The following is a 14,410-nucleotide window of genomic DNA, read 5'->3' as shown; positions in this document are numbered from 1 at the left end:
GAAAGGCCAAAGATCAAGGATTGCTGGCAGCCAGTGCCAGAATGCCACTGTCCTTGGGAAGGAAGCGCCACCTTGTTAATGCCTTGACTTTTGACTTCTTCTAGTTTCAAAACCATGAGTCAATGCATTCACATCGTTTAAGCCAACCCATTGTATGGTATTTGTTTTAGAAACTGGGGGACAGTTTTTGGTACCAAAAGTAAGGTGCTGCTATTATATATACCTAAAAATGTGGAAACAGCTTTGGAAATGAATATTCCAAAGCCAGAAAAAACTGGGAAGCACTTGATTAAGAAAGCCTAGATTGCTTTGAAGAGACTGTTGGTAGAAATGCAAACACTAAAGATACTTCTGATGAAGACTTAGAAGGAAACGATGAGTGCATTATTGAAACTTGAGGAACAGCAATCCTTGTGATGAAGTAGCAGAGAAGTTGGCTTAATTGTGTTCTGATGTTGGATGGAAGGCAAAACTTGAAAGTGATGGCCTTGGATATTAGCTCAGGAGATTTCCAAGTGTGCAAGGTGCAGCCTGATTTCTCCTTGCTGTTTATAGTGAAATGAGAATGGAAAGAGATAAACTGTAAGAAACTAGCAATTTTTGATTTGGAAAATTCTCAGCCTATCCAGATATTGTATTCTGAGACTCAGGTTAGAAGTGGCTTGTAGAAGCCAAGAGTTTAAAGCAAGACCTACAGAATTTGTTGCAAGCTGCTGGCCTCGGGATGGCAGCAGTAAACTCTGGCGATTGTTATGTAGAGCAGTCTGGGAGGAAGAGAATGTTTACCCCAAACAGTTATGTTAAGTATGAAGAACACTGTGAGATAAGAATCTTGCTCCCTCAGGAAATGCATGCATATCTATTGACATCCTGTGGTATATAACTAGGATCTGGTGGAGAATAAAATTGTCTGAAGTCTGTCTGAAGTAAACTCAAGCTTCAGACCCCCTGAGCCCATCTGTGTCTTTCTTTCTTTCTTTCTTTCTTTTTTTCTCATCATTCCTTAATATCCTTTGAGCTCTGTTTCTACAGAAAGCAACATTTGGCGCCCAACGTGGGGCTCAAAGAAGAAGACTCCAAATCAATATTAAGGAACCGAGGAAAAGTCTCATTAGAGGCACGTGTGTCCAGCTGATAGAAGAGGATGCGAGTCATATTGGTAAAGTAAGCATTTTCCTTGGATCATCAGGGTAACAGGTAATCATAATAGGCAGCTGGAGGAGTATGTGTGTGTGTTAAAGCTTCTGGGGTGCCTGTTAAAACATCTGAATTAGTAAGCTTATTTGATCTCATTCAAAAACATTGTTGTTGGTTTCAGCCTTAAGGCCATAATGTTTTAAATCTTAAGTAATGGAAATTCGTTATGAAGGCTTTGCAGTGAATATAAGACGGGGAAAATATTCCTGTTTCTATTTGGTTATTGTGTTCAGTCAGGCAATGAACTACCTGGCTCATGCTTTGTCTTAAACTCTAAGTTGTGTTTCTTCTCAATTTCCCACTACCACTTCTTACCCTGTTTCGACAGTTGCTTGAGCCGGACTTGGCAATTGGTGCCCAAACAGGGATCTAATAAGGGAACTCTTAAAGCATAAAGTGAGGAGATGCTCCAGGGGCATCCACTACAAATACCACAGGCGGGCCTTTTTGAGTTGAGCAGTGGCCCTTATCTGTAAAGAGGTTTGAGGCTCTGACTCGGTTGATTTGGGAACAGTTTGGAGCAGGACGTTTAGAGGAGTCTCATGGTTCTTGGAATTCTCTGATATTTATTGCAGGAGGGAGGTCAGGAAAATGGAGAATGTTGACTGATTTGATAAGGAATAAGAGCAGTTTTTGTATTACCCTCTTTTAACATATGGCTTGTTTGAAATAGAATGGGAAAAAGGAATAGGCATCTTTTAAGGCCTTCAGATAGTTTAAGTCCTGATATCTTAGAATTACAAAAAAGGGGTATTAGAATGTAAATTAGAATACTCTACATATAGCCTATGGAAATAATGTTACACAATCACTTACCCAAGAGCTAAAAAATCTTAGATTTGGGGCTGTTTATACTTCGCTTCCTCCTCAGCTGTGTTTAACAACAAAGAAAAAGGTGATTCTTGCAGAAACTCGTTGGCTCCCTCCTGAATCAAAGTCAGAGAGCTTCACTGGCAGCCAATGACGGGTAAGACCCTTCAGAGCCTAAGGGCAACCTAAGACAGGTGCTGGCCACCTCTGCTTATAACAATGTGATTCTTGTGAATCAAAGTCAGAGAGCTTGACTGGCAGCCAATGACAGATAAGACCCTTCAGAGCCTAAGGGCAACCTAAGACAGGCACGGTCACCTCTGCTTATAGTCACCCTAAAAAAGGTGATTCTTGTTTTCCTCGGCTTATAAAATAAAAAGGGGGAAATGTAGAAGCCAAGAGTTTGAAGCAAGACCTACAGAATTTGTTGCAAGCTGCTGGCCTCAGGATGGCAGTGGTAAACTGTGGCGATTGTTATGTAGAGCAGTCTGGGAGGAAGAGAATGTTTACCCCAAACAGTTATGTTAAGTATGAAGAACACTGTGAGATAAGAATCTTGCTCTCTCAGGAAATGCCTGCATATCTATTGACATCCTGTGGTATATAACTAGGATCTGGTTGAGAATAAAATTGTCTGAAGTCTGTCTGAAGTAAACTCAAGCTTCAGACCCCCTGAGCCCGTCTGTGTCTTTCTTTCTTTCTTTCTTTCTTTCTTTCTTTCTTTCTTTCTTTCTTTCTTTCTTTCTTTCTTTCTTTCTTTCTTTCTTTCTTTCTTTCTTTCTTTCTTTCTTTCTTTCTTTCTTTCTTTCTTCCTTCCTTCCTTCCTTCCTTCCTTCCTTCCTTCCTTCCTTCCTTCCTTCCTTCCTTCCTTCCTTCCTTCCTTCCTTCCTTCCTTCCTTTCTTTTTTTCTCATCATTCCTTAATATCCTTTGAGCTCTGTTTCTATAGAAAGCAACAGTGGCTCTATCAGAGAACCGCCTGAGTTTTCAGAGAGAAATGATCCAGAGAACAGGTTTCCATGGGAGGCCTTGACTAAACAATTCTTTGCTAAAGAAAGTGTGGCTGAAAATGGATCCAGTCAGCTAATTTGGTGGTAGTCAGGATTGGAATGCAGGAAGGATCTGTGAAAAGTTTTTATTATCTGATAATTTAGACACACTGGAACTACATGCAAAGCCAGCAAGGTCTTCTGTGAAATTTGTAAGAAATGAAATTACACTTGAAAGCAAGAGAAAAGGGACAAAATTAGGAAGAATTACTTCAAGGGCAGTACCTTGGAAGCTGAAGAATGTACTTGTCCTTAGGCCAAGAGACTGGACCCACCCGCATGTGTGGAAGGGGCAAGTTCATCCCAACACTTGGAGGGAGTGGGTCTTACATCCCATTGTTCGGCCAAGTGCCACCACCCCAATATTCAGAGATGGTGGAGCATGCACCTCGTGTTTGCAGAGAGCCTGTCCACTATCTTGATGACCAGAGAAGTTGGGGTCTGCACTCCAGTGTTCCTGGAGCTCATGGCTGCTGTGCAAGTGCTTGTAAAGTGTGGAGCTACTGCTCCAGCAGACCTTAAAGACAAGGAATAAAGCCTCAAATTACTGTTAGACCTTAAAATCTAACGGAGATTGCCCTAAAGGATTTTTTGCTTGTTTGGGACTAGTGACCCCTGTTTTAAAAGTTTTTTTTTCCAATTTCTTGATTTTGGAATGGTAATATCTATCCTGTGCCTGATCTACCATCGTATATTGAGACATATGGCTTGTTTTCTAGACCACAGGGCTACAGACAAAGAAATTTTGTTGGTTGGTATAGATGTGGGTTGGATCACATCTATAACTGATTATTATGAAACTTTGTATTTAGACTTATTACTGAGATGACTTAAGGTTCTTGGATTGTTGTAATGGAATTAATGTATTTTGTACATGGGAAGAACATGTCTTTTTTGGTGGTTCAGAGGGTAGACTGTTGGAGACTATATCATGTCATCCACAAAAGCCACGTTCAGGTTATAACACCTGTTCCTGTGGGTGTGAACCCAACTGTAAATAAGTCCTTTGATGAAGTTATTAGTTAAGGTGTGCTCAAATTGAATAAGGATAGGCCTTAATCCAACATGGCTGAAGCTTTCTTAAGCCAAGAAAATCAGAAGGAGAAGCCATGGGGAACAGCCAGAAGCTAGAAGTTAATGGAACCCAAAGGAGAAAGGAGAAGACATCACCATGAGACAGAAAAACCAAGGACTAAGGATTGTCAGCAGGCATCTCCAGAATGCCACAGTCTTCTGGGAGGAAGCATTGTCTGGCTGATGTCTTGATTTTAGATGTCTAACCTCAAAACCATGAGCCAATAAGTTTCAATGGTTTAAGTCAAACCACTGTGTGGCATTTGCTTTACCAGCCAAGAAACTAAAAGAAACCTACTTAATGATTTTTTTGCTTCATGAGCCTGCATCCTTGGTTACTGCTGGTTTGGATGAACTTCTCAAAGAAGGAATGTTTCCGCCAGGAAATATGATTTTAGCTATGCTCCAGATGCTTGGAAGCTGAGACTTTTCTTTTGCCATTTGGTGCTCCCTTCAATGGTGATCCAACAGGTAAAGTAAGTGTCTCTCTATTGTTCATGTAATTGATCCTAATTACTGCAGGGAAGGGGAGGCATGATTTGCTATTCAATAGAAGAGAGGAAGACTGGATTTGGAACCCAAAGGATCCTCTATTCAGTGGATGCCTCTTAATATTCCCTTGCTCAGTGTTCAGGCAGAAGGAAACTATGATAACCCAATAAATATGTGAACACCAAGGACTCTGATTCTGAAGTAATGAGAGTTTGAGTCACCCCCACCAAGTAAAGAACCCTATCTGGATAAGGTGCCAACAAAAGTTAGATGGATATGAAAGAACTGTTTGAAGAAGGAGACTCACATTACCAATCTAAGTCTTATGACCATTTAAAGAAGGAGACACTGTAGGTTTTATGTTTTATCTATTTACTTGTATCTTTTCTCCCCTTTAATTCCTGCTATGCTACCTTAAAAATACCATTGAAGGCCTGCTGAATAATTTTGCTAGCAGCCTGCCCTTCCAATTTCTGCTCTCACCCATTGAGTTAAACTGAATTTAAAAACATTTTGTGACAGTTGAATTTGATATTGTGACTACATGATTTAATTAAAATACTAACTAAATTGATAATGTGTAAGAAGGGAACTTTTAAAAACTCTGTTGAATATTTTAGAATGGATCAGTAATCCAAGCAGGTAAAAAAGGTTATTCAGTTAAGTGTAAGACCATTGTAAAATACTAGAAAAATCTTTAAAATAGAAAATGTTGGATTCCGATTGCTTCAGAAATATTCTTAAGCTATGGCTCAGCTATAAAGAGACAGAAATTGGAAACATGCTCAAGGTCTTGGCCTTGGCCCCATGTCAAGAGAGTGGAAGATATGTGAACATTTATCAGTATTTAGTTAAAGTAGGATTTTAAAGGTATGCTTATTTATTTTCTTCTTTTATAGATTTTTTGCTTTAGCTGACTTTCTAGAACTAGTAACTCTCATATGAAACCCATAGACTGATGATTCTCAATATTAATTGCAGGTGCTGCTTCTTCCCTGAGCAGCAGACCCAATGTAAAGCAGTTGAAATATAGTAGTATCTTAATAAATATTCATTAAATGAATTAATAAATGAAAGACTAGAACTCCTGTGAGTATTTCTAGAAAAAGATTCCTATCTATAGGAAGGAATTTAATTAAATTCCAGATTATATAATCAAAGCCCCTGTGGTGCATTGAGCTATGTTCCTGAGAAAAACATATTCTTAATTGTAATCCCTTCCTGGGTGTGAATTTTTGTAAATAGGACCTTTGGGTTAGATTACTTTACTTAAAATGTGGTCCATACTTTAGTCCTATTACTGAAGGCCTTATAGGGAGGTCACCGAGAGAGAGAAAGTCATGCAGGGAGTAGCCAGAAGCTGGGAGTCAAAGGAACCTGAAAGAAGAAGGAGGAGCTGGGAGAAGCTGCCATAGGCATCACCATGTGACAAATGCCAGGGACCAAGGATTGTTGGCAGCCAGCTCCAGGATGGTACAGTTTTCTGGAAGAAAGCATCATCTTGCTAATATCTTGATTTTGGACTTCTAAACCATGAGCCAATAAATTCCCATTGTTTAAACTAAACAATAGCATAGTATTTGATTTAGCAGTCAGGAAACTAAAACAGCCATTAAACAACCTGAAATGAAAACTGTAAGAATTTTTTTTTCCATTTGTGGACTTTATTTTAAATTCATAAAGCAACTTACGAGGTCTATCTTTTTATATATTTTGTGATTATGTAATTGATCTTATTGAATCAATGATTTGGAATTTTGCTAGCTCAAAAAGAAAAATGTAATCAGTGAAGTCTTAATTTGAATTTTTTAATGTTACAATTATTCATTACCTTAATTTTGTAACTAAAATTCCCCCAAATTTCCCTTTCTATTTATAGCCCTGAGTGATTAAAATCCTCATTTTTCCCTCTATTTTTAATTCTCCTCTTTCAGCAATATAGACTCTTTGGGACTTGGGCTCCTTTCACAAGAACAGCTAACTTTGCCATCTTCTGCTGAAACTACTGTGGACTCTCCTTCCTCCCTAATGCTGACTTATAGCCAAGATTTTCAGATGCCCTACATTTTCAAAGTTCCAGGGGATCGATAGAAAGGGGAATGGCAATCTGACCCCATCAGTTGGAGCTATGATACTGACTTTTATAATCCAATTTTGATAATAAGGTCAGCTAAACCTTTGCTCTGCCAGTCATTTCACTCATCCTACCCCCTCCCTGTGACTTTCCTTTATGCAAAACTTTGTCATTGTAGAACTCAGCTTAAAACTGTGCACAATAAGTAACAATACTTAAATTCTTAAGCACTTGAAAGAAAATTTAAAAGGAAAGTAATTGTTTCAGACATTTAAACAAAATCAGATTAAAGAAGAAATTCAATTTGTGCATACTATGCTTATTTTTAGACTTGATGTTGAAATCATCAGCATAATTTAAACACACAAACACACACACACCACGATGACAACAGCAAGAACACCCAACTGAACCCAACCAAAAGATGGAATGGATGTTATTTTTTATTCCTTTTATTTTTTACATAATTTGTCATCCTTGCTTCAGAAACAATACTGAAGTTTTGGATAACTACCAGAATTGAACAGCAGAGGGCAGAAAATAGCAAACTGTGTTTCTTGGAGCCCACTACACAACTGTAGTCCTGGGAGTTTTGAAATTAACAAAATTGATTTTATAACCCATCGATTTGAGATATATATCCTTGAAAGATGAGCTTTCTCAGTATTGAAAATGAAGCTCTGGACACGCAAAAAAATGAAGTCCAGTAGTTTTCTATTTATTTGTGTAACCCATTTGCTTCAGTCAATTTAAATTTATCATACTTAAATTGACAGTGTCTATGCTTGGCTAATTTATGTTATTTAAAAGTTATAGTGATTTTGAAAAGTTTTATGGATGATAACATTAATACAGTGATGTTAATATTGCATGAGATAAATTTCTACTTATGTAAAAGATGAATAATAAGCACCACAGGAACCATATCAATAGAATAGTAGTTGAATTACAAATAACATCTGTTAAAATTTTTAGTTCCACCATACATATGAATTATAATTGATTGGTAGATACTAACATTTGCCTTGAGTTCTTATTTACTAGGGTAAAATGCTCTATGATTCAGCAAATTCATATATCATTTGTTTTTGATAGAATGCAATTCAGTTAGTTTTGAGTTCATGTCTGTCCTTGACTTTGAAACAACTTAAGATAAAAATAGTGCTTGAAATGTCCCCTATATTTTTTAATTCAATTTACATCGACCCACATTTTTAAACATCGGTATGTCTCAAGCTCCTCTCTTTCCTTCCTTCTCTGTTTTTCTGTCTTTCTGTCTCTCAGTCTTTCTTTTCATTTCAAGCTACTTGTATGAAATTGAAGTTTCTTTTTTGGTGGAAAATTGAATGGGGGAATTAAAAAGAAAATGACCCAAGTAGTGTTTTTCATTTTGCCCCGAGCTTAGCATTAATTCTTTTAGAATTTTAAAATTTCAAATCAAGTTTTGTACCTTGCATCACAAACAGTCATTTAATAGATATGATTTATTTTTTATTTTAATTTTGAATATACATATTCATTTATGCCCTTCTTATTGATTTTAGTCTTATTTAATTTTTAAAATGCTAAATTTATTTTGACTCAGATGACCTGCTCTCTATACAGTGTGAAGTATAACAAACTAAAGTAAATTCTTGGCAGATTATCTATTGTGTGTAAGCTGAGAAATAGATTAAAGGTATTCTCACTTCTTGATGTAGGAATATATTTCCACAACCTCAAAAAAGGGGAAAGCTATAACTTTCAGAGGATTACAGGGTTTTAGAGCTATAGAGGCCATCTTAACCATCCTTCTTATTTTTAATATGAGGAAATTGAGGAAGAGTAAGAAAGGGGCAAATCTGACACAATACAAGCAGCAAAGAGGCTGAAGGCATGTTATGAAGGGACAACGCACAGGAAAGCTATGTAATAGACCAACCCTCAGCTTTCTGGAGTATTAGCAGGTTCTTCTTTTCATATTGTGAGTTCCAGTATCCTGTCTCCTGGAAACAGTCCTATGCATTCAATCTTCCTTCACTTCTTGGTTTAAACCACAAAAGCCATAACAGTTGGCAAGGGATTTCTGAGGCACAAAAGAAATTGCCAGAGCAGGTTCTCAGGGATCGGCTTGGCAAGCTGTGTGAAATGAATAAACTCCCTTCCCACAAACTTTTTTCTTTCTTTCTTTTCTTTTTTTTTTTTTTTTTTGGTCTCTAACCCCACCTTTGGTTCTGAGTAGTCTTAAGCTCAGAGTTTCGTAGTGGTGACAAAACTTACTTTCTTGGAGTAATTTTTTAAAAGGCCATGTCCAAAATGCCTTGGCAAGTCCGATTCCTAAGACACTGAAAAAGATTCTTCTCTCCTTACTCTTTCTTCCAACCGTTTCCTCATATTAGCCTTTCCTTGAAACGGAGTCTACCACTTTCAGTCCATTTGAAGAAAGGGCCTCTAAGAAGCCACGTTTACAAGTCTCTACAAAGGGAGCCAGCAGTGAATGCAGAGAGAGAAACCCGCACGCAACGTGGCTGGACAAGTAAGCGTCACAGCCCTCATGGAATACACTCTGAAGATACGACTTCCATGCAAAGTATTTTGAAGAGTCAATCTCATCCCCTCCTGGGTGATTTTAGTCTTTAAAGATAAAATTTTAGATTTTCCCTGGATCCTGGTTACATCACATGGAGCTAAAGTTCACAATTTTGGAACACTTCTTCAATGAGTATTTTGTTTGCTTGTTGAATTTTTGGCTGGGTTGGGTGAGGTGGATGGCAGCGTTTCTACATTACTAGCCGGATTTTCACAGGAGATGGACGATGAAAATCAAAATTACTTTCAACGTGAAACCGCGGGGCCAGGGCAAAGAATGCTCCACAGCCAACAACAATTAGTATTTCAGCTTCTCCTGCACAGCAGCCGGAAACCAGCTTTGCTGCATTTGGTCCTGGTCTGAAGCATCTCGGTGGCAGCAGCGACACCAAAGTAGCGCGGTGCTGGGAGCTAGGAACTGTCCTCGGTGCTGAAAGGCAGAGGCGCTCAGGGGGCACGGTGGCCGTCACCGGCTCGCCGAAGGACCGCGGCTGTCCGGCTCTGAGCACACACAGCCCGCTGCCAGGGCGGTGCGGGGCGCGGGTTGCAGGGCGGGGGAGGGGTGGGCACGCGCCCCCGCGGTTTGCCGCGAGTCGCGCACGCGCGCCCGGGACTGCCTACCCCTCTCTGTGACTTGCCTGTATGTGTGGTATGTGCATGTGTGTGTGTGTGTATGTGTGCGCGCGCGCGTTTGTGTGAGAGAGAGGAGAGAAGGAGAAGAGAGCGCGAGAGAGGGTGAGTGTGCGTGAGTGCATGGGAGGGTGCTGAATATTCCGAGACACTGGTACCCACAGCACCGCTGAAAATTGCATCCAGCCAGTCCTCCGGACTTCGCGAACCCGGACTGGGCGCAGGGGAGCAGCGGCCAGGAGCAGGACCTGGGAAAGAAAAGGGTTTCTTCTGCTTCCACTCCAGGTTTTTAGCAGCTTGGTGCTATATTGCTCTCTCAAAATGCACAGGATCTAATTTGCTGAGAATAAGGGCCAAAGAAGGAAGAGAAGGCAAAGGATCTAAAGAAGACGAAGAAGAAAGGGTGTTTGGTGGATGCTCTACTTTTCTTGGAAATGCAAAAGATTATGCATATTTCTGTCCTCCTTTCTCCTGTTTTTTGGGGACTCATTTTTGGTGTCTCTTCTAACAGCATTCAGATAGGTAGGTATCTTTTGTGCTATGCTTTTCAATTGTGATTAATTTGGTGGTAATCTTTGTTCACAGTGGGCAAATTAATTCATGTCATGTAGACTTATGTCATACCTTGACTGCATTCCAGATTTAAACTGCCTAGAATATACATGGTTTTTCTTCCGCTGAAGCAAAGGAAAAAAAGACTATGGCTTTGCCACATAGAGGATAAGATCTTCTCATTTCTGATCCCCATATTTTATGAATTCTTCCTTAACGGCATTTTCGTATTTGTTCAGATTCTCTAGGGGTCTAAATGCAAAGCCTACAAGTACGAGGAAAGGCGAACGTCTCTGCCCATCTCTCTTGCCCCTCAGGTTCTCATCAGTGTACCGAGCCCTTAGCTACGGTTTGGACGTTCGAGCCCCACTGCCCGAGTCCGCTGTGTTTATTCGGCCCGTTAGTATAAATAGGAGACTCCTGGGCTGTTGGACGCTAGCGGGCTTCTCTCTGTTCCCTCCTGGGCACTGACACTCTTGCTTGGTGTTTGTTCTTTGCAGGGGGGCTCTTTCCGAGGGGCGCCGACCAGGAATACAGTGCATTTCGCGTAGGGATGGTTCAGTTTTCCACTTCGGAGTTCAGACTGACACCCCACATCGACAATTTGGAGGTAGCAAACAGCTTCGCAGTCACCAATGCTTGTAAGTAAGGAAATAACCATGGCTTTCCGGTGCCGCACGCGGAAAGCCAACGAGCGGGAGTGCGGCGCGATGAATGTGTGTGTGTGTGTGATCGTGTGTGGGTGTGAGTGATTGCACACGCGCGTGTGTGTGACGGCGAAGGGACAAGGTGGCTGCAATCTCGGGGACCCCCGCTGGCTGGGGGACGGTGAAAAGGGAGCGAGAGGCACTGATGAGTGTGCGCATTAGGACGCCGGGTGGGGGCTGGAGCGAAGGAGGGTACATTTCTAGGTTCGGGGGCTCCTCGCGCAGCCCGAGTGCCCCTGGAGATGCTCTCCCCGCCTCCCTTCCCCCCACCCCCCTCCGCGCGCCCGTGGGCACCGTGCCCACAAAGAACATGCTGTTCCCCAGAGCGCGCTGCCGGGCTGTTGGACAGATTCCCCCCCAGGGGACTGGCGGAGCTGGGCAGCCTGCCCCGGAAGCTGCAGCCCGATCCCGGGCCTCGGGTTTAAAGATCCGCAGCCCCAATTCGGGCTCATCCCCTACATCCCGGGGGACGCGCGCTAAAATGGTTCTGGAACTGGGCTCTGGGCTGTTACATAACGCCCACCCGAGGGGCGCGGCGCGGCGCGCAGCCTGTCTGACGCAGGCCGGGCCCGGGCCGGGGGGCGGTGGGATGCGCTGTCAGTTTGCCCCCGGCCCTGTCGAGCTCCGCCTAACTTGGAAAGGGGCGATTCTGCCTGGAGCGCCGCGGTCGGCTTGCGGGCCGGCGGCGCTTTTGTTCTCAGGTAGCTGGGATCCAGCAAAGGCTGCGAGAGGAACGGGACCCCAGAGCAGTCGGATTCGAAGGAGTTTGACAATGTGAAGAAGTCGCCGATCAGCCATTTTAGTCTTTGCAGGTCTCGATGTCAGCCCTGCACTCGGTTCTGAGACCCGTGATGAAGCTCTATCGGTGCCTCAGATACAGTAGCAGAAACCGAGCCGTTAGGCTTCTGGAGGGTCAGTGGAAAGGTCAGGGGGCCCTCACCCTGGCACTGGTTCCCCCGCTCCCGCGTGGGCAGTGCAACCGCAGCCACTGTCCCTTCCTGCCAGCCTCCCAGCAGCTGCCATCATTCCCCTGCCGGCCAGGCTGGGGCGGTTCTTGCCTGCCGTGATGTTCGCAGGTTTTACTTCATAATAGTTAACAATTTGGGGAGAAGTTGCACATGGCTCACCTCCACTTTGGCTCCAGTGCAAAGGAGCTAGGGGAAAATTACTACCGGAAGAGCCCAGGTTCCCATTTAGACGAACAACTGGTTGTCATCCCACTTCACCATATTAAGCCTTAATCATATATTCGATACTTGAACTCGATTGTAATAGTCTGGAACATCGCCAACTCATTTCGAAACTTCTGTCACCCGGATGAATGAAGAAATGAAACGGTTTTCTTTGTTAGAGCAGGGACATTATTGTGATCCCATTCGATACCTAGCGGTCAATTGTTTAGGAAGAAATGATTTAAGAAGTACCAGTCCTATATGTTTTATTCAAATGTTGAGGCCAAATGAGAAAAAAAAGTGAAGGAAGAGATGGAGAGGGAGAAGGGAAAGGTGTGTGTGTGTGTGTGTGTGAGTGTGTGTGTGAGAGAGAGAGGGAGCCAGAGTCCCTTAAAGAGAATTTGCAGCTTTTTGCAATGCCCATAGAGCAATATTTTCAAAAATTCTAACACATAAAAATATATAAACAGCTGTAAGTTAAATTTTGAAGCCTTTTATGCTCAACCTATTAATCTACTTGATTTAGACTATTCGTTTGATCTTAAAGTCTCCGTTTTTTTCCTGATTAAGTTTGATATGCAACTATACTAAGTATTTAACTGTATGCATTTGTATATTGTGTGAAAATGGTTTAGAAAGTGCTGAATCCTATGGAAAGACACCTGCATGGGTGTAGGAATTATGTAGATTTTAAAAGTAAAGTGAAGGTATTTGACATCTATAGCTTTTGAAAATGGTCAGTGATTGAGAAGTTCACTTATTTGGTGAAGAATATAAAGGAAACTTACTGAAAAAAATAACATATGTTCACTGAATAAAATGAATATTCGTTGATACCCACAAATTTTGAATGACTCTGTTGGAGTCCTGCAAAGAGAAAACATTGTGGCTAGTTTTGGTTAAGTAACTTGTTCAAGTCCTGAGTCTCAATATTTGTGAATAGATTTATTTTTAGCATAAATTTTTTTGAAATAGGATATGCAGACAGAAAATGTACAGATGTTAAGTGTTAATAAAATTCAATGAATTTTCACAGAATGAGCATGTCTCTGTAGACAGATTTGGTTAAGTAAAAACTGTACTACTTAATGTATTTAACCAGAGTACTGGGAAGTTCTGCAAATCTTCACGTTGCACAGATTTCATGTGCTCAGGATTTATTGTTTTTCTCAGAAAGAGAATCTCAAATAAAGATATGCATATCTCCAGATTATATAACTACTCCTCCATGGATTATTAATCTAAAACACTTAAACAAATTACTCATAGAAATTGAAAGTTTTTTTTTTTAATTGTAGAATTGGGAATTCAGAATCATGGCCTTTGTACCTCCCAGATCATAAGTGACGTTATTAACTGCCAAAGAGTCTTAGTGAGGCAAGATTGCAAAAGAGAAGCTCATTGGGTACAATCTCCTGGAGTTGATATTGACTAATTGACTGAGCATCCCCTAAACTTGTTTGTGACTCATCGTCTTCATTCCTGTAAGAATTAGATAAAAATTGTAAAAATAAGATGGAGTATTTATATCCTTTTTTTTTCCTTCAAGGACAATAAAAGATGTAAAATTAATTTACCTCTTCTTAGACAGAGATGCTTATATAAATCGCAATCACAGTCAGCAGTCAAGAAATGATGGAAATCTCTAATGTCAGATTTGTCAAGATCCATCTGTACAAGGTTTTATTCCAGTTTTTAATCCTTCATTTTCTTAAATTTCTGGTCAAGGGAGCCCATAATTCTTTCTTATATAGTATTTATAATTAGGAAAATTATTAGTTTACTGATCTAATTTTACTCCTCAAAAGGAGGAACTTATTTGCAAATGTCAAGATCCACCCTGGTTTAAGAATCCAGTAAGATCTATGGAATGGTTATGGAAGTGAAATGAAGCCATTGTACTCTGAAATGCCAGTGTGCATCAAACTGCCCTCCCACATCCTTCTCTTTCACAGTCACAGTGGGGCAACGCAAGCACCTATTTGTTCCCATTTGTTTCCATGGGTACTTGAGGCAATGACAGATTTCCAATTTCTTTATTTCCTTTCTTTCTCTTTCCTTCCCTCCTCCTCCTCCTCTTCATTCC

General features: G+C 41.0%; 1 protein-coding gene across 2 annotated transcripts in view; it reads left to right on the top strand.

Annotated features, from left to right (window-relative positions):
• Positions 1 to 1,034: 1,034 nt before the first annotated feature.
• GRIA2 (glutamate ionotropic receptor AMPA type subunit 2) overlaps positions 1,035 to 14,410 on the top strand; it is a 150,330-nt gene continuing 136,954 nt past the window's right edge. The window contains exons 1-2 of one of the 2 annotated variants that reach the window (XM_077139690.1): positions 1,035 to 1,164; positions 10,946 to 11,086. In XM_077139690.1, the coding sequence (XP_076995805.1) occupies positions 10,999 to 11,086 (88 nt within the window). In that variant the 5' untranslated portion in view covers positions 1,035 to 1,164; positions 10,946 to 10,998. Of the gene's footprint in view, positions 1,165 to 10,945; positions 11,087 to 14,410 lie in introns of those variants that run through there. The other variant, XM_077139691.1, reaches the window with a different exon arrangement.

This window comes from Tamandua tetradactyla, chromosome 22, assembly GCF_023851605.1.
Source record: "Tamandua tetradactyla isolate mTamTet1 chromosome 22, mTamTet1.pri, whole genome shotgun sequence".
In the NCBI taxonomy this organism is placed as follows: domain Eukaryota; kingdom Metazoa; phylum Chordata; class Mammalia; order Pilosa; family Myrmecophagidae; genus Tamandua; species Tamandua tetradactyla.
This window is presented reverse-complemented; position numbering and strand designations above follow the sequence as displayed.